This window comes from Lutjanus erythropterus, chromosome 8 (assembly GCF_056507025.1).
Source record: "Lutjanus erythropterus isolate fLutEry1 chromosome 8, fLutEry1.hap2, whole genome shotgun sequence".
NCBI classification, from domain to species: domain Eukaryota; kingdom Metazoa; phylum Chordata; class Actinopteri; order Lutjaniformes; family Lutjanidae; genus Lutjanus; species Lutjanus erythropterus.
The window spans coordinates 27,663,470-27,684,089 of NC_139324.1; the positions used below are offsets into that span (position 1 = coordinate 27,663,470).

At 39.3% G+C, this 20,620-nt stretch overlaps 1 protein-coding gene across 4 annotated transcripts in view; it reads right to left on the reverse strand.

The window, feature by feature from the left end:
* Positions 1-20,620, reverse strand: part of rapgef4a (Rap guanine nucleotide exchange factor 4a) — a 56,928-nt gene that overhangs the window by 22,469 nt on the left and 13,839 nt on the right. For 3 of the 4 annotated variants that reach the window (XM_084725140.1, XM_084725139.1, XM_084725143.1), the window contains one exon: positions 2,460-2,532. In XM_084725140.1, the coding sequence (XP_084581266.1) occupies positions 2,460-2,532 (73 nt within the window). Of the gene's footprint in view, positions 1-2,459; positions 2,533-11,581; positions 11,808-20,620 lie in introns of those variants that run through there. The other variant, XM_084725142.1, reaches the window with a different exon arrangement.

Here is a 20,620-nt window from a genome sequence, read left to right on the forward strand (position 1 = left end):
CAGCCATTCTGGTCCATGTGTCAACACACCACTCATTCAAGTGTCACAACAATTTAATCACTACAATATGAGTGCAGTGTACAGTATGCATGTGAGAGAAGGATCCAAGAGTCAACATTAGTTACAAAAATCTAAAATTTAATTTGTTAGTAAAGGACTTTATCTACTTTGAGAATGTCACAGAAAAGTGTCTCATTTTATTGAATCACTATGAAAAATAAATAGGGGTCACACTTTATTGTACAGATGTTACAAATCGTTAGACAAAAACTAGAAATTATATATTCTTTATTAGACCTTCATAGAACTTATTAGGGGGTAATTAAGGACAAACTACAACAGAACTGCACAGGGGGTCCCTGAGACTTTTTCTGCTCCTTTTTCAAAGTGAAATGTTAAAACACTTTTCAAGCATTTTCGAGATGCATTTTCAAGCTTTTCCAGCTATTTAAAGCTGTGATAAATGACATATTTATACACAAAATGATGGCGTCATGTCTTCATCGCATTAAATCAGATGTTATTGTGCTATTATCAACCACAATTATGTTTTGTGATAGAATTCAACAGGTGATAAATTAAAGGAAAACTGTAAGCAGGCTTGATTTCCTTTTATGGTTGTGAATTCTGTGCATTTTCCTCAACTGATAGTTGAAAATGCTTACAACTTATAAATCTTTAATAATTAAAAAAAAAAAACAACAAGCTCTATAAAAGTACAGAAGCCAAACTGAAAAAAACTAATATCATTCACATGCAGGGTAAAGTTTGTGATGTAATTCATTTACTACAACGCCAACAGCAAAATAGCGTCTTGAAAAGTAACAGATGTCAGAAATACATCATCTGTACTTGTATATGTCAGAATATGTCACCTCCAGGCACTACAGGAGTCATTCTTCCACTTAGACTGTGGCAGACTGAAAGGACACTCATCAACCTCTATTTCTTTTTTTCTTTTTTTTTTATCTATGTAATTGGCAAAGACATAGTATAATTGTTCACTTGACTGGCCAGGGGATTTGGGCTCTCAACAGCTCAAAAGCGATACAGTTGTCTCATTTTATGCGTTTAAACTGGCAAAGACCTCAGAATTTGTATTCACCGCAAAGTACGGCATGTTACGACTTATTACTGTAAAACAAAGTGTGACCCAGATATGTTCATGCTTTAAAAGGCGCACAGGTAAAGTGGTAGTAAATGCATGACATGAGTGAATCAAACAATTCTGACTTTAAGAGCTGTTCGCACTGAAGTGCAGCAAAAGCACAGTGTTGTTGTAACTAAGAAAAACTATTTAAAACATGTTTAATTCATTCAACTTCACCGCTACAGTTACAGAAGCACTAAGCTGCCGTGGATGTACTGTACCGGAGAGTGCATCAGCCTCCAGCTGCTTGATGCTTGTATGATTCTGTCTTGGTGTATTCATGCATTCAGTGCATACTGGAAATCCCCTAAGTACTGCACTGTATACTGTATATAACAGTGATGAATACTAAAGCAAACACATCAACTTTTCAACGCAGCTCAAAAGGCTACGGCAGACACATCAGAATCATATGGTGAGTTCGAGAGTGTAAGGTTTTTAAAAACTTTTACGTTTGTAACACAAAATAAAGAAACATTTTCTTTAAAATATGTCCATCATTTATGAGCTCTTTAAAAAATGCATGACAATATACAGTGAACGCACTGGCAGTGAGTGGACAGGCTCTCTGGATTTTCTCACGGCACACTGCTGTTCATCATTTTTATGGTACATGACTTTGAAACAAGTTAAGTGCTCTGTTTGAGCAAAGCAAAGTCAATATTGAGTTAACTTGCAACAGAAATGCATCAATAAAAGTATGAGCTTTTATCACAATGCAAGAGGACAAAGGAGGTTGGGACAGTTAATGGAGTTAAGCAGACAAAAATGTTATTACGTATTGTACAAAGTAAGAATTTATGTTATATTACACCGCCTAAAAAATGTCTGACCCCATTATATAAACAAGGAAAAGAGTTACTTCTGGAATATTTATAAAGTAAAGTGAAACCAGTTACAGTAAACAGAAGTTCTTGATAAAGTCTTTGACTGGAGACAATCTGCATATCATGATTTCAATAGAACTTTTCTTATCTGAACCTTTGTATCTTGAGTAACTAATATGAAAGCTGCAGAATGTAAACCCAATGCATTACTGCGCCTGTTTCTGATTATATACCACTGAACACACTTTTTAAAACATCCTACCAAACCATGTGTGCACACTGCAACATTTAAACATCTGGGAGCACCTGCACTGTGCTGCTGATGTTTTGAAGATCCTGTAACAATCAAATTCAAATCAATGCTCAAAGAATGCTTTCGAATCGACGACAGCCTGTACCATGTGAAAGTCGATGCAACGCCTGACAAACTTTTGTGTAAAACAGAACAGAAACAGATAAACAGAAAGCTGAGGGCTACTTACTGTCAGCACTACAACCACTTTCCATCACACCATAGGGTGGAACGAGCAGTCCAGCCATGCACTGATGATATTTCTGTAAAAGTAAGAAAATACATAAACAAATCAGTCATAGCAAATATCAATTTTACGGACATACGTTATATAAACCACACTAAAAAAAAAAAGCACATCACCATGCAGTGGTAATGTGGTTGCAGTACATGATATAACAATCATTAGAGGACTGTAGCATCATTAAGACAAAAGCAGCGAGACAACTTTTCAACTCTCCCTCTTGCGTTTCCAGTTGACCCTTCCTAAGTCCCGCCCCTTTGCCCTCTGCGCTCTAGTGACAGTTGATCCAGTCTGGTATTTCGGTCAAATTTCTTCTTTCCTGTCTCTTGTACTTAGATATTCTACATGCTCAGTTCTTCCATGTTGAAAAGAAAACAAAATTCTGAGGAGGACCCGTAAAAGTGACATATAGTCACATCTAAAGTCGGCTAATGTTAGCAAAATGCTTGCTAACCAGCAAGTTAATCTTTATCAGTCTCTAGCTAGCTAGTTACTTAGCATAATGTAAGATGTAATTCTATATGTCACTTTTACAGGAAAGGAGAAAGTTGACCGAGGTGCCACGTTTGCTCAACTGTTATTGGAGCACACAGCAAAAAGGGGCGGGGCTCAAGAGGCGCCTGTATACAAGAAATGACCAACACTACTTTTGAAATAAGACAGAAGAAAAAAAGCACTCAAGCGGTGCATTTTAAGCTATTGCAATAATATGCATTGCATAACAATAACATCAATCTGGCGTGTATGACACTGTTAGATTATTAAAACTGATGCATATGAGAAGCATTTTACTGTTGTGAAGTTAGTGTTTGGTCCAGTGAAGAACAGACTTTTTTTTTAAACATTTCTCTAATTTGGAACCACTTGTTTAATTGTCATAATTCCCCACATTTGATCAGATCATCATGTTTTTTCAAGTAAAATCTAAATCTGACATGTCACGAGTAATTCCAGCTATCAGATAAATGTAGTGAACTAAAAATCACATTATTTCCTTCAGAAATGTAGTGGAGTCGAAGTGTAAAGTTGCATATAACATTCTCAGAGTCAAATACAAATACCTCAAACTTGAACTTGAGTAAAAGTACTCGGATCACCACAAGATACAAACATCCAGTGTGTTGTAGAGGAGGGGATGAAATGTGTCCGAGGGGTGTTTGATTCATACTGTTGAATTGAAACGTCCTCGGTTCCCTCAAACATTTCCTCTCTGTCTTTCATTAATGTGACGTCTATTAAATACAAAATAAATAAATAAATAATACACCAACTCCTCTGACATCACTTGTCTCCAGGCTGTGAGGACAAAGAACAAAGTCGATGAGAATTTTGTTGATATTTCATCCTCATTATTCCAAACATGCAAAAGTAAGTAGGGTTCAATGATTAATGATCACAGAGAGGGGTGACTGCCCTTTTGTATTCATTTGTCATTTGAATAATACATTAAACACAACTTTGAGTCAAGCTTGATCCTCAATTTCAGTTTCTAGTCCTCTTCGTCCTTTTCTCCGTTTCTTCCTCCCCATCACGCACTTAGATTGTTAGACTGATTTATCATAAAGCATTTAAACCTTATTGTTGTTCAAAATGCGGAGAGCCACAGAGCAAACAGAGCACGACAGTACAGTTGTACATGTCGTATACCATCACCGTGTCCTGCAGCATCGCACATGTTATGTAACATCACAGCGCACCAATGCACTCTTGTAAATGTCATGTTTTTGTTCATGACACTGATGCGCAAAGAGGTCAATCCAACCATGAGCCCTGAAAAAATTATTGCATCTTTCACTGCGAGGCAAGATCTCGGGTCGAAGTGGAACATCTACCGAGGTGGAGCAGTTTTCTAACGGCAAGAAAAACACAATGCTGGAAATTCAACATCTTGATCACCACCTAAATCTAATGAATTTATTCCTTCACTCAAGCTGTCTGTTTGGATATCTGTTCACAGGGTATATAGGGTAATGTTTACAGTATTACACTGTATTTTCAACAGTGTCTTCCTGTAGAAGCTGTGTGCAGTATGTCACTGTCAATTTGCAAGGTATTTTGAGAAATATTACAATATCTTATAATATGTTTGATGTAAATCAGTTTATTTAAAAATGACAAAGTAGATAGTTCTACAGTAACTTTACTGTGGTATCACTTATCGCAACTTGCAGGCTATTTTTCCAGTACTTTACTGTAGTTTTTAACAATAAACCTTTGACTGTGCTGCATCTTTTGAAAAACGAACACTTAATTGTATAAAAGTCTCCCTACCACATAAAACATCACTCGAATACGAGCTGATTCTTAGAATTTCAGTATATTTTCCACCCCAAACTCAGTTTTTAAACAATTTGTCAAGCAGACTGATGTTTGTAGACTAATCTGTGGTAGAAGACAAACAAAAACTGATTATGTGCCAAAGCAACTACGTTATAAGTCAATAAAAAGCTGATTGAGGAACATTAGTGACCGACCTCCTATCTTCTGGTCAGAGGAGACTGAACGAAAGCTGGAGCATTTGTTCCTGGATGTTAATGCACTCTCAGAGGTCATGTTTTAAATTCAATTCGACCCTCTGGAGTCAGTTAATCACTTTAGCAACCCTTTAGGGGCGCACAGCCTTTTCCCTCAATTAAGGAGCAGTTTTTTTTAAAAAGCATTTCCACGTATCCACTCAAAAATGAAGATTGACATGCCGCTCATTAAGATACTAAACAGCATAGATTAAAGTCAGCGAACAAAAACCACGCTCAGATTATGAAAACGTGTCCTTTGTTAGGGGGATTTGGTACAGGTGCAAACAACAGATTTAATTATTCACAGTTAATCGAAGCGACAGAACTGAAGTCACTTCAACAATCTTATCTGTCTTTGTTGACAATTAAAGGATTTGGGATTAGGGAGGAACACTTAAACTGAGCAGCACATGAACAAATGAACTCAGCCCCTCTGAGCCGATAAAGCCGCGCTCCCTGAGGGGTTGTATCCTGCTCGCAGGGCGGGGGTGTTGTTTTACAGGAGGATTACGAGCATTGACAGGTGTGTAAAAAGCACTCAGTTTCTATTTTGTTAGTAATGACGTCTCTGACTCCTACGACACACAATGCATTTGTTTCCAGGAGGAGCTTTGTTTTTGCGACCTCCGTCACCAGCCCTCTTTTTTCATTTTGTCTGTACATTACTGTATCAGAGCTGAAACCATTAATCCGATTGACCAGAAAATTTATCGACAATCAATCAATCCATCCTTAGACTAATTTTTCAATCTAAGCTTCTCAGTTGTGAGGGTGTGCTGCTTGTTTCTGTCTATGTTGAATATTTTGCAGGTTTTGGGTTGTTGGACAGACAAAAACAAGACACTTGAACATGTCGTTGTGGGCTTCAGGAAACTGGGACAGGCATTTGAATGCCCAAATGATTAATGGATCAATTGAAAATTAATCAGCAGTTTAATTAGAATAATTGCAGTCCTCCAATTATCTGCAGTTACCAGTCTGTCCATATTCCTGCCTTTGTTTGTGTTCTGTGAAAACTCTGCAGCTTGGAACTGTTGTTTTGCTTTTTGTGCTCATCTCTTGGATAGGTAGGCTACATAATTAAATTTCTTTTTTTGTCTGTTTTTGTGAACACGAGTCTGCATGGGATCTTTTGTTTTTTTTAAACTGACCAGCTTTTTTATGCCATTTCTGTGTCTGACTTCCTGCCCGCTCAATCTTCTCTGCATACATACTCAGTGTGTGCAGTATTTGCAGAGCAGCAAACTGCTTCTGGGACGCACGGCGGCGCTGCAGGTGAAATCACAAGCACTATGTAGAATCGCTGCGACCAGCTCCAGCACAGTGCAGCCATGGCCAGCCGGTTAGCTTAACTTAGCATGTAGAAGCAGCTACCAGGGCTCTGTCCAAAAATATATTCTTCCTACTGGTCTTTATAGAGCTAACTAACTACTTAAAACTTTATATCTAGTTAATAACATCCAGACAGACCCAGGCTGATTGCTTTCCCCTGTTTCCAGCCTTTAAGCTAAGCTAAGCTAACCAGCATCTAGCAATAGCTTCATATTTAACATACAGACATGAGTGTGGTACCTATCGTCTCAACTAACTCTTAGCAAGAAAGTGAGTAAATGAATTTCCAAAAATGTCAAACGATTCCTTCAAAGTCGAAATAGACAACTTTTCAAACCACTCCTTATTGTTTTAAGGTGGTATTATTGTTTGTACTGCTGTTGGAAAAACAACACCCATAGCTTAGCTCCATGAAGAAATGATCAACACCACTTTGGAGAAGAAAGAAGCATGTTCTCTGAAGAGGCAATGTGAAAGCTACTGAAATAATGCACACCACATGTGAATATGTTGAACTAAGGTTAGCCTATTTCTTCATGCAAACAAATAACCTACAGCAGGGGTTGGCTTCAGGTTGGAGGTGGGCATAGTGCTAGAAAACATTTAGAGGAAAAAATGGTGCCCAGTGGCAGCCAGATAAAAGCAAGACTTATTATGAACCAGTCTAAACCCTGATGGTGTCATAACTCTATAGCCATTACACAGTGAAATCAATATTTACTCCATAATGATGAGTTAAAGCGAAGAAGTTGTCTGCTGTAAATGGATCAGTCTGATTATTCACACATTGGCCCTTTAATCCCAGAAAATTATTGAAGCATTAAATCATTTCACACATCAACTAGAGGGATTAAAACTGCAGATACACTCGAAATTCTGACCAAATGTTTGGATAAATACATAAAAGGCATTTCTGGCGTCCCAACTTAAAGATTTATAAGCTTTGCTAATTAGGAAATCCTGAACAAAATGTGCGTGCCATGTTCCCTTCAAGTGCAAATTCAAAAATTCATGACAACAATCGCTGACAACACCTCACGTCACAATAAAACAACCGCTGGGTGTGATTTGTGCTGCTATACTTCCCTGTAGTCTGTCACTTTATAACCATAATACTGGCAGAGATGTTCTCATCATCTATTATGTCCAGTCGTAGAGGGAAGATGTGCTTTTTAGGATCACTACACATCAGCATTCACTGACAAATGGACAGTCAATAGTCATGAGGCACAAACTCCACCGGGACTCACAGCCGGTTCTGCAGAGAACATCTACTGTTGTATTAATGTTCCTGCCTACGCGCAACGTCTCCATCATGGGTAAACCTTTAGGCCTGTTTGACGGGGCCACGATTTGACATCCAGACAGCAGACGTGGTTTAGTCAGAGAGCTCACAGCGTCTGATTCAAGTCTATCTCTTATGAATTATTGTGTCATTTTTACAAACACTTTCAGAATAAGAATTATGATGTTTGACGTGGTACAATTCTGATTTTACACTCGAAAAAAACAAGGGTTCTTCCTTTTCTATCCAGAACCATTTTCTTCTGAAGAGCCCCTTTTAGAATAGGGGTCTCATCAAAGGATCTTTGTAAGAACAAGTGGTCCATGAGGAACCCTTGTCATCCAAAGAACCAGTTCATCAAGGGTTCTTTGTGTCCCCAACAAAGAGTTCTTGGTAGAGTCAACTAGTTGGGTTCTAGATAAAAACCATTGGAATATAAAAGGAGCCTTAGTAGAAGACTTTGGATGAGTCCCAAGGAAGGTGGAAAGGTTCTTGACAAAACCCCCAGAGAGGGTTCTGGGTGGAAGCATTGAAAAAAGTTCTCCTGTGGGGCCAAGTTGAGGAACCCTTTATGGTTCTATGAATCATAATTTAAATGGGTTCTTGGTAGAGCCCATGGATGAGTTCTCATCAGCACCTGATGAAGGTGGAAAAGCTTTTAATAGAATCCACAAAGAGTGTTCTGGCTGGAAACATTACACCATAGAAGGGTTCTCTAAAGAACTTCTCATTAGGGACTCTAGGTGATACCTTTCACAGATGGTTCTAGGTATGAGTCTTCAAGTTGAGATCAGAAGAGTAGAGTAGAACCAGCTCAGTGGTTTCTATATAAAAACCCATGGAATATAAAAGGGTACTTGGTAGAACCCCTTGAATTCTTGATAGAAACTGCAGAATGGGTTCTAGGTGGAACCACTATACCATAGAAGGGTTTCTTGTAGAACCTCTCATTGGGGATTCTCGGTGAAACCTTTCACAGACAGTTCTAGGTATAAGTCTTCAAGTTGAGATCAAGGTAAAATGCTCTAAAAGGGTTCCAAGTGGAACATTAATAAAATGTTCTACTGGGAACCAAAAAGGGTTCTCCTATGGGGACAAACCAATGATATCATTTATGGTTCTTTGTATCATAATATAAAAGAGTTCTCGATAGAACCCTTAAGGTGGGCTTTTGATAAAGTATAAAAAGGTCATCGGTTGAACCCCCTGGAAGAGTGCTTGTTAGCATCTGAGGAAGGAGGAAATGTTCTGGATAGAACCCCCAGAGAGGGTTCTGGATGGAAGCATTGCACCATAGAGGGGTTCCCAGTAGAACTGCTTATAGCAGATTCTGGATTAAACTTTCACACATGGTTTTAGGTATAAACCTTTCTGTTGGGCTCTAAGTAGAACCACCTAGGAGGGTTCCAAGTGGAACTTTTATAAATGGTTCTACCAGGAACCAAAAAGAGTTCTCCTGTGAGGACAAACAGAAGAACCTTTTATGGTTCTAGGTGACATCTTTATTTTTAAGAGGGCAGGTAGATGTGTAGGAGTCTAAGTCTCATCACATCAAGACTCCAGGAATAAAAACGAACTTTCATCTGATCTGAAGTCTTTGACTTCAGGTTTCTGCTTTGTGCTTCAACCTGAAATAAAATCCATCACTGACAAAAGAAACACGTCTTTATCAACACATTTCATTCATCTGTAGTCGAAGCATCTCTCAAGTGGGAGAACCAAGAAAGAATGTGGCTCAAAACTGACAAGAAGAAAATATCTGGAAACAAACAGATACACAACAAGAACTAAAGAATTACTTGTAGATTAAATTCCATCAACCTTTGGAAAAAGCACAAGATCTTTCTTAAGTTCTAAGTACTCAAACTGCCGACCACGAAATGCCACAGCTGTCAAAATAGCTGTGCAACTGGCATTAGAAAGATACACTGAACTGTACGTGATTATTGTAGTAATAGTTGAAAAGCGTCAGTCACTCTAAGGAGAACCATTTTGTGGCAGACAAAAATACCAATATTTACAAACACCGGACATATTTGGCTCTATAATTACAGGTAACCATGGATAATCTGGGCATGGACCCAAGGGCCCAAAGGGTCAGGAGCCTTGGGGGCTTCACCTGTAAATGTCATTCATAATACAATCTGACTACAGAGACAAATAATAAGCATGAGAAGACACAAAATGACCACAAAGAGACACAAAACTACAGAGAGATGCATAACTACAAAGAGACTGAGCTGCAAATGTTGTGCATTTTCCTTAAACTAAATGCTACCAATCAATAATAATGAGATACAAAACAACACTTTCAAACTTTTTCATTTTTTTTCTCATTTTATGTTCAGGTTTCTTTATTCATAAAAATGGCTCCACCAGGCAAAACGATGTCAAATGAAGTGCGATTAGTAGCATTTAGTAGCAATTATTTATCAATTAATACCGTTTTAATCTGTTGAATTCTTAATGCCGATTACATAATCGATTAATCATTACCATCCATAAAAGAGACTCTAAATAAATGTAAATAGATGTAAAGCAACTACCAAAAAAACCCCAAAAAAACAACCATAAAGTCTGATGATGGGGCCTTTTGCACATCTGTCCAGGGGCCCAGTGTCTAATAATTCTTCCATGCAGGTCAATAAATAACATCCACTATGCTCATGACATTTGATCATAATTTTGAAAAGACAAAACGAAACATAGGGGTTGCAGATTTTGTGCATTTTCCTTTACCACTTAATTTTCTCAGAAAATGCTAACAATCGATTATTTGATTAATCATTACGAATTAAGTAAATAGATATTTTTCTCATTTTTTTTCCCGATTCAACAAATGACTCTGCCACCCAAAACAATATCAAATGGGGAGCAATTGCTGCCTTTTCTAGACTATCGATTAATTATTGGTTAAATTCTTAACTGTGATTAATGATTAGTCATTAACATCCCCAGTTCAAACAGTTTAAATAAATAATGTCTGATATACTTGACTAATAAACAGGTAGACGTAGAGTACACAGACATCTCAGAGTCACCTGAGTGTGTTAAGGGTATGATCGAGCGTTCATCCTCACATAAAAAGGGGGTTAGAGATGTCTGGAATACCAGATGTGCCGCTCTGTATTCCTCCTGTGAAGCTCGGTCAGCTGTTAGAGCTTATTTGCTCTCATGCACTGACTTCACTGCTCACAGCAGCAGGAGAGCTCTCACAAATCCTTTAACCTTGTCTTCTACTGATAATGTTTCATTTTTCTCCCTCACACACCTTGTGTATAAAAACAGTTTGAAGACTTGTCACCAGGGAGTGAAAAAAACGGCTGAATATTTGGCCCATATCTCTGTCTGATCTGGTTGCTATGCTTTAAAGAGTCCACCGATAAGTGCAGTCTTATCTGTGTCATAACGGCAGATCAGTGAAGATATTAACCAAGTCATCTCAGTGCATTCAAGCTCCACCTCTGTCTTTCACGCTTCAGCACGTTATTGCATTGTGGGCATCAATGTGCATGAATGCACAGCTATATTTTGAATAATTCACCCCAGATTACGTAACCTATATAGTGCAAAATGTTCTCAAAGCATTCTCTGATTGTTCTAAACTCTTACAGGCACACTTCAGGCCACTTGGGAAAACAATTGGGGGAAAACCCCCCCAAGAGTTTCACTTCACTTCCTCACACTTCCTCCAAACAGGAACACTTAGGATACACTGTATATTCTAGTAAATCTCTAGTATTCTCTTCTGGTGAGCATAAAATTTTACTTAAATTTGGGTTGCAAATTCTTGAATTTCTAGATAGTTCTGCAACATCAGCCAGAGCACCTCTGAACAAATGCCTATCCAGCATTTTTTCACTTTTCCCAAACGTTACACAGTGTTTCTCATGCAACAAACATGCCGGACTGTTCAAAAGTTTGCCAAAGATTACCTAACGAGGTTACCAGCGTCCCATGCGGTCTAGTGTTGTTGTTAACGACTGCGAGGTCCTCCACACCCTCTTAATCCAGGTGTTAGCACACACTCCAAACAAGTAAGTCCCAGAGCATGGTCCAACATGATCCAGAAGCTCCGTCACCGCAGCAGCAGCCCGCACGCCGCTCTGAGAGCAGAGTGAGCAGACTGTGTCAGCCCAGCAGAGTGCCAGTCAGCTGCTGACTTCTTCTGAGCAGCAGTTGCTAGGTGATTACTCAACTCCAGTCACTGAGCACACAGGAGAGCATGCTCCATCTCTCCCTCTCTCTCTCTCTCCCTCTATCTATCACAAGCCTTAGCTAACCTACACACACACACACACACACACACACACACAATAAGGAGTAGTTGCTCATTTTCAGCTCGGCCACCTTGACAAAGGAAGAGCTACAATCTGGTCCGTCTCGCAGGATGTGAGGACCAATAATCAGAAGTCTAAAAACTGATTGCAAAAACGTCCCTGCTGCTTTCATCAACTTACAACTCCACGGGGAGACATTTTTCTCTGGCGCAATTTAGTTACACTGGTGAATTTTCCTTTGTGCCTCCAGTCCAAACGTACAGACAGTAACATCCAGTGTCCCGTTCAGAACAGTGAGCTCCTTCCTCTCAAGGACACAGACCAGATGGTGTCTTATCTTTGACCTTGTTACTTATCAAAGCCACAAGACAGCTGCATTGAGCTCCCTAAACGTTTTCCAAACCAAGACGTTAATAACATTATCAAGAGCTTATAAATATATACAGTAGATCTTCCAACATTGAGACTAGATTGCACCAGGATTAATTTAAGATTTAATTTAAGTTTAGCAAAAGTAGGTTTAAACCAAAACTATAGAGTTCGATCAGTGGAGACGCTGCTCTTCTAATAAATGAATCAAAAATAAAATGTAAATTTAAATATTATAATGATTTCCAGTGCTGCTCAGGCCGAGTGACAGAGTAAAAGAGGGGAGAAACTTTTGGTTGATCTCTATTCCTCAGCAATATGTTAAAGTGCTTGCTAGCTAGCTAAAAGTTAACAAAACATTAGGCTGCAATGTTTGCTATCTAAACTGTTTGCGAGCGAGTTTGAGAGCTCAATAGAGCAAAACTTCTATGACCAAATAATAGAAGAATAAAACATTTTAAATTGGAGTTCAGAGTTTGGTGCAGCAGTAAATTTAATATAGGTTTAGAGTGAAAACTAAAGTTTAAAGAAAGGTTTAAATTGAATCTTTCTTCATTTTAAGCCAGTTTCAAAGTTTGGTGCAACATAATTTAAAGTTAAATAAGGTCTCTCCAGATGCAGAAGCTGCCACACAGTTCTGGTGGGTTGTGGGCGATGACTGAGAGGAATTATTTATGTAGGAATCTATGCATCATTTGTGAGGAAAGATAGTTTCCCTGTAAGTTTTAAAGTAAAATATATCAAACTAAGTGCTGTCTAATGCACTAGTTCCCAACCTGGGCGTCCTGACCTCCAATAGAGGTCACCAAAGCGTCACGGGGTGGCGATGTCACTCTCTGCTGAACGGTGTCATCCTGCATCATAAACAGTTAAAACCAGAGCTTAGAAAATGATGGCAAATCATCAATTTGTCAAAAAAAAAAGACAAGCTTATTAGTATAAACCAGTTTTATTATTTGAAACTACTGCCCTTAAAGAACTACCGCTGCACAGTCAACATGTGAATTTAAGCGTGTTTTTGCAAGAGTATGTCTGTGTGATCTATGTTTTCTGCATATGTCGTTGGTAATGCAGCTGCTTGGAGTCTAAAACAAATTTCTCTGTGGGACAATTAAGTATATTTTATTGTATCTTGCCTCATCTTAGAGAATAAAAGTCATTTAAAAAATAATAATTAATCACACTCACTTATAAGTCAAACAAACTGTTTCATCAGTTCATTTCATTTGCTGGTAATTTGTGGACGACAGTCTTGATAAAGGTAATGAATTTAATAATGGAAAATAGTCATGGCTCATACAATGCTCATTAATTGAAAAGTAAATTTGAACAGATTTAATATTTAATTGGTTTTGTTCAAGCCTTTCCAGAAGTGACAAACAGTCATACCACGTGTTTAATGAGGAGTATCGTGAAAATATAAAAGACATGACCCTAAACATGCCATTTGATGCTCACTTCTTATAGCTTTATTTCTTTTGTTATTTCCTCATTTATTGCATTCAGAAAATATGACAGTATAAAAAGTGAGGATGTAACTCAGAAACAGTGAGACGGAGCTGGACAGGAGACCACCATGTCAAATCGTACTCCCTGCAGTTTACACTCCCGACTGATGGAACAAACAAAAGAGCTCAGCTGCTGCAATTCCAGTAAAACCACGTTAAAGGAAACAACGCCTTCTTTTGTATTTGTCACTGGTCATCCTGAATTTGATGGAATAAGCGCTTGTACTGAACAGGCACAAATTTAAGATGAGGCAAATGCATAATGTATTTTGAATGTCATTATGATGGACAGAGCAGACGGAGGCACTGGACAGAGAACATACTCCATTTTCCTTCTTTCCTCCCCATGCTGCTAACAAATTTGATTTGAAATTTAAAATTGATTTACTTTTTTTTGTTTGAATTCAGTTCAGCTGTGTGTTTGACTTGAAGATACAGCTTCAGCTCAGCAAAAAGACAAACACATTCGAGGTGATGATATGGAAGACAGAATCTGGAAGGAATCTGGTTTGTGTGTTGACTGAATAAGCCCTGGACACGTTATTCTGCACTACGGAAGTGTGCTGGTGTTTTGTGACTTCACAGTTGGTGAACTTTCATCCCTGATCTTTCTATCTTATTGATTCAATTTAAAGGGATAGTTGAGATTATCTGAAGTGGGGTTGTATGAGGTATTTATCTGCACTGGTGCACAGGTGGAAGACGCTTGGTGTATTGCAGTTCAAATAGCGAGATGGAGCCTCAGACGGTATATTAAATATGTAGAAATCCTTATTTAATATACGATCTATGGTTGAAGCGAGTTGTTTCCCTCCCCAGGCTCGAGGAAGCACTGCAGGCTGCAGGAGCACTGCAGGAGCACAGGACACACACAGCATCCTAATTTGATAATAACAAGCTATGACAAGTCCTACGCTGTAAGTTGATCAGCTGTTTATAATTCTCAGTCGACGGTTAATGTAAAGTTAAGCCTGTTATCCTGAAAACAAAAGCCCGCTGCTCTGAAAATACACACTCTGCACTTTATATGAAGTGTGTGCCTGCGTTACTGCCTGCCAGACTCCGTTAACATACTGCTCAGTCTTAACTGTTAGAAACATCTACTTCTTCTACAAGTTTATTGATTTCTTACAACTCATAAAACAGACATTAACTTATTCAACAAACATTCAGAATTCATTTTGAACTCTAATTAACATGAAATAGGCAAACAAAAACAGTTATTCTGGGCCAGAATAGAAATTTCACAGGGCGGCACCGCAGCTGCGGCGCTGATATCAGAGAAGCGAGCGCTTCAACTTTGATGACTCTGAATTCTGATGACATGTCATGGTCATTTTATGTTTTATTACAGTAAATATATTACATATTTCTCCTTTAACATTAGACTTTACAAGAGTTCATGAGTCAAGTTCAGCCAAATCAAACAATGCTTTTAGAAAGTGATGGGGGCAAAATCATCCATTTCAAAAAGTGGTGTGGAAATGTCCCCAGTGTAAATGGCATGAATGGGCCAAAATATTCTAAATATAGCGCACACTTGAACTGATACTTTTGCTGCTGACTCTGTCCACAGCAGTACATCAGTAACCTGCTGCTTCCTGATGATAGTGACCTCGAACAACCCCAAGCCGTCCATTTAACCTAAACCTAAATTCTTAAGTAACCTCTGTAAAAACTGTCACAACTAAACATGTTGTGGACTGAATTAAGAAGAAAAAACTGAACTGATAATAATAATTTGTAACAAAGCCAGCTGTCATGAGTCCTGTTTTATTGTCCAGGTTGGAGTTCAGATTGTGGGCGTTCGATGATGTAACAACTCTGTGAGCAGAGATAAGGAAATACACAACACAAATGTTTTGATATAATCTTCCTGCTCTTTCAGTGCACATTTCCGCCGTACACTTGGAGCGACTTTGGCTCTGGATGTGGCACGCTACTCGGATGCTGAACCACAAGAGGATCCATGTGGCCTCGTTTTTCCAACCCCCCTCCACCCAATCCTCAGACACCAGAGGGCACACTGCGTCCCTGCCACTTCCTGTTCATCAGCTTTCTCCGCTGGCTGCCCACCAGGCTTCTTATATGGACTGATGATAGTGACACACCAATCACCCCCCCACCCACCCACCCACTCTCTCTGCTCAGCACCCGACAGATACGCCTCGAGCTCAAACATGCATGCAAAATACATACAACTGAAAGCATTCATAACACAGTGTTCCAGTACACATGCTTATAAAGCCTATGATGTCTAATTTGTCCCACTGAATCCAGAATGTCAGAGCTTCCGGATAATGAAAGCAGGTCTGTTCAGGCCACGTGCAGGCTGTAAGAGAGCTGTCTTACAACCATGAAGGCAAAAATCACAACCGTGTTGTTTCAATCACAGAGCCCATCGGAAGCAGGAAACAAAGGGGAGAGCAAATTGATGATCAGGCCATCTAAGCTTGGGTCAGCATGCCCGTGTGTGCTGAGCTCGGCTCATGTCTACTCTGTTAAACAAACAGCACGCGGCTGCTCGTTCACAGAGACTGTGGCCGTCAGCAGCGGGAGAAGATAAATATCAAAAAGTTGCATGCATGAGTGGCACTCGTAGGCATTCATACATGCAGTGAGACTGACATGTGTAGTTTTGCATGCACCGCTGTCACATGCAAGAAACATTAAAGGGACGGTACCACACGTTTACCATCAGATGGCCTTTTCCAGCGATATAAGCCAAATATCACTTTCCCAAACCAACAAGACTCCACTGGAAAAAACATTAAGTTTACCTTTGGAGTAGCTGGTCTACTGCTGCCTCAGTTGGTTAGTTTGTGTTACTGTGTCACTTCAGTGAATCTTAACTGACCATATAAATCATTGAAGTCACACAATGACCACATAGTCACATGTCGATGATTTGTCACCGCCCCTGGGCAGCTGATACCAAGGCAGAAGGTACCCTGTGGCTGCAGTATCTCATGCAGTCAGACAGCTGTTTTTAACATGTGATTAACACTGTGAAAATGCAACAGTTTGGTTAGATTTATGCACAAGGTCTATCATATGACTGTTTGGGGTCACCATAACAACATGAATGAAAATCCTGTGAGGAACATAAGTCATATGTCACTGAAACAACTTGCGATGCGAAAGTCACGTGATAGAAGTCATATCGCTATGTGCCCAACAACTTTTAATAACGTTTTGGTTTCACACACAACATGAACATCGGTCCCCTGGGTGGAAGTCCTGAGTTTCTCTGAGTCGAACACCCACCCCACCCCCTCCACATTTGGACTTTCTCCCTCTTTACACTACGTCAACTGCCAGAGGGATCTTACACAGATGCAAACGGGTACCGTCCGTGTCTGTATGAGTCACCGAGGGGCAGTGACAGTTTGTCGGTGTATCAGAAATTGGGACTGAGACCTTGCTGCAGTAACACAAACAAACAAACTGATTTAGGTAGAATTACAGTTTTCGCCAGTAGAGTCTGGTTGCTTTGGATAGACCACTATTCAGCTTATATGGCAGTTTCCTGTTGGAGAAGGCTTTCTGGCAGCAACGTAAAGGGGTGAAAATGAGTGTAAATAATACACTGAATACAGATAAGTACCTCATATGGCCCCACTTCAGAAAACCTGAACTATCCCTTTAAGGCAAATGAGGAACAGGTAAGATTGGCGTAAACAAGCATTAGCTTTCTCTACATAGCCGCTAATTTACAGAATAAGCCCATAAAGATTTTAGGAGAAAGAACCAAAATACACTGAATAATTGACATGGACAGTCATGAATAAGTAATACCATCCATTGGTTCATTAGGGCAATGCTGGGCTCACTCCAGAACAGTTTTATAAGACTGCTTAGCCACAGGCGTTCTGCAGGAGGACAGAACAGTGTGGGGAGGAGGATGAGGAGGAGGAGGAGGAGGAGTATAATTTTGTTTCAGGGCTTTCTCCTCGGCGTGAAGCAGGGTAGGTAGTAACTTTACCTCAGCATCACTGCTTTGCTGTCTCCCCACATCAACTGGCATCAATCAATGCTACCCAGGACTTCGGTGCTGTGAGCAGTAAGAATCCTCAACTCATGCAGCTTCAGGTTTTTCATGCACCACAAAAAAGGTATTTCAGTTCAGATAAAGCCTGTGTGAAGTAGCTGAAGTTTGTTTATTTGAACAGTCAGGAAGACACTCAGGGAAGTTGAAGGCTTTTTGTCCCAAAAGTACATCAGAGCTGGCAGGCAAAGTCTGATGTCTGATGCCACCAGTAACAAGATCCTACATCAGCAATTTTTCTGCATTGCGGCACTGCTGGGAAGAACAGATGAGCACCATAGCCAAGCAGAACAATTTGGCGAAACTATAAAATACTGGGAGCGAGTAAAATGATTATCCGTCAACAAGCCGATGTGAATTTTGAAACGGTGGCCCTTCAGTCACAGCTCGCCTGACCTGCGAGGCAACGCCAGCTCAGCACATCCAACAACAGAGAATCCATGTATTGATGCTAATGCTGCAAGTGGCTGTCATGGGTTTTTGGGGTGAAGTACACCTGGAAACACAACTGAGGGCACAGACAATTTACAGTTTCATTTAGCAGACACTTTCATCCAAGGTGATGTACATCTGAGAGCTGATACGACACAGCAAGGATAAAGCCAGGAGAGAACATAATGAGTATGAGCCATGAAGCAAAGTTTGAGTCTGATAGGATGTAGGTGCCTACAGGCAGTGCAAGAGGCAATGCATGGAGTGCATAGGATGCATCAGATTTTTTCTTTTTTACATATATATATATATTTTTTGCAGTCAATAAAGTGCAGAGGTGTTCACAAAAAAAGCTGGGTCTCGAGTATTTTCTCTCTGCAGAATAAACAGAGTTTGTTAACAAAAAGAGGGGTGGGTTGCACCAACTGGTCTTTACTAAGCCTGGTCCTGACTGCTAAGTCGGTCTGAGTCAAGACCAGTATTTAGAACTGACTTTGTGTCAGTTGCACCAACCAGACATAAGCCTAGTCTTCTGTAGTGTTAAACTAGTCTTAATTTTTCTCTTAGATTAGTCTTAGACCATGTCACAAAAGATACCATGTTACCATGGTAACAGTCATTGCCATCAACTGATCAGTGGCACCCAACAACAAAAAAAGAAAACATGGCTCATAATTTGCAGTTTGCTAACATTGCTATGGTGAGAGCAGTGATTTCTTTGGGTCTATATATCTTTTTTAACATCTTCAATGCAATTTTTTTTTCCATATCGGATTTGCTTTAATATTGTTACGCTCTTCACTGTAACTGTTTAGTTCCTCCAAGACATATTTTCTGCTGGGGTAAATGGAGCTGCGAAGTTGGATGTTGTCACTCAGTCAGAAGTCTGACAATCTGCTATATCGAAGCCATAGTCAAAGTCTATCCTTGTGAAACCGGCCCCCAGTTTTAGAAACGTGGATGCCCACAAGACCATGGCTGTTGCCTAGCAACAGTATTAACAATATTCCACTGTCCCCTGCTTGTCTTAAGAAACCGGCGATTTGGAGATAAATAAAACATGACATAAATGGCAGTTCAGATAAAATAGATGATATAATAAAATAGATGTCAGTGAGCACATAGTTTCAACTGATTTCACCATTGAACTAGCAACCACAATATCCCCAGACTCCCTTAAAGCATAGTGCAATTTTGAAAGTTGTTGAGTAAGGAGAAACTTAATGAACTTTGTGAAGAGCTGTCAATTCTGCAAATGGTATTTAATTCTCATGCCTGATGTTATGTCTGACTGAATATGAGTAATTTCCCACCTGTATTGCTTTAATTTTCCACACAGTTCTGTTGAATAGCTCGTCTCTTTCAGCATTCATGGCACAGAATGGAAGACATCTGTGAGTAGAGGCTGTATATCTGTAATAATCACCTGGGTTTTTAACCTTACGCCTGCTCCTGACTGGGCATAAGATTTATACCAGGTCTTAGCAAGAAGAAGGCTTAAGGTTAGATGGTACAACTGGAATAACTATTAGGTTGGAGTTCAAATGCCAAGTTAAGACCGACTTAGCTTAAGACCAGAGTAAGAGTTGGTGCAACCGGCCTCAAGGAAACACAGAAGAGAAGAGTCTAGAGCCCTCTTATAATTTCAAAAGGAAATATTAAAGATGTCCATCACACATTTCAAGACAAAAATATACAACAAAAATATTCTTGAAATAATCATTTATGTCTGACATGTTTTTTTTTCCACCAGTTACCTCTAAAAATGTCAAAATGACATCTACCCATTCCTCCTTGAAAAGTCCAGAATCAATGAGTATGTAAATATTGTTGAATATGTTGAACTGTTACACACAATACGTCTACTACTTCATTTAGAGGCCAGTTTTCATTGTATGGTTTCCAAATAAGTTGTTATGTCACAAAATACTCATGTGTGCATATCTTAAAGTCAGAATTAAGGACAAATCTGTAATATACATACTGTGATAAATCATAGAACGACCATGATATGTCAGAATCTATTTTTGTTTTGGCCACACTGTCCATCTTCTGTTTATCCATTTGAAATAGAACTAAAATTCATGCTAAATGTTCACTGAATAAATCAGTGTTTGTTTATGAGTCATAAGAAATCATTAATAATTGGTTGAACTGGCTTAACTTTACGACAGACAGCTGACAGTTATAAACAGCTGATCAACTTAGTGTAAGTGTCATCGTCACTTGTCATTGTCAGCGTATAATGTCTTTTGCTTGTGTAGGCTGAGGGCTCAATTATACTCCCACAGATAAGTTCTGTTTATATTACTTTCTGGAATCAGCTTGGAGGTCAAT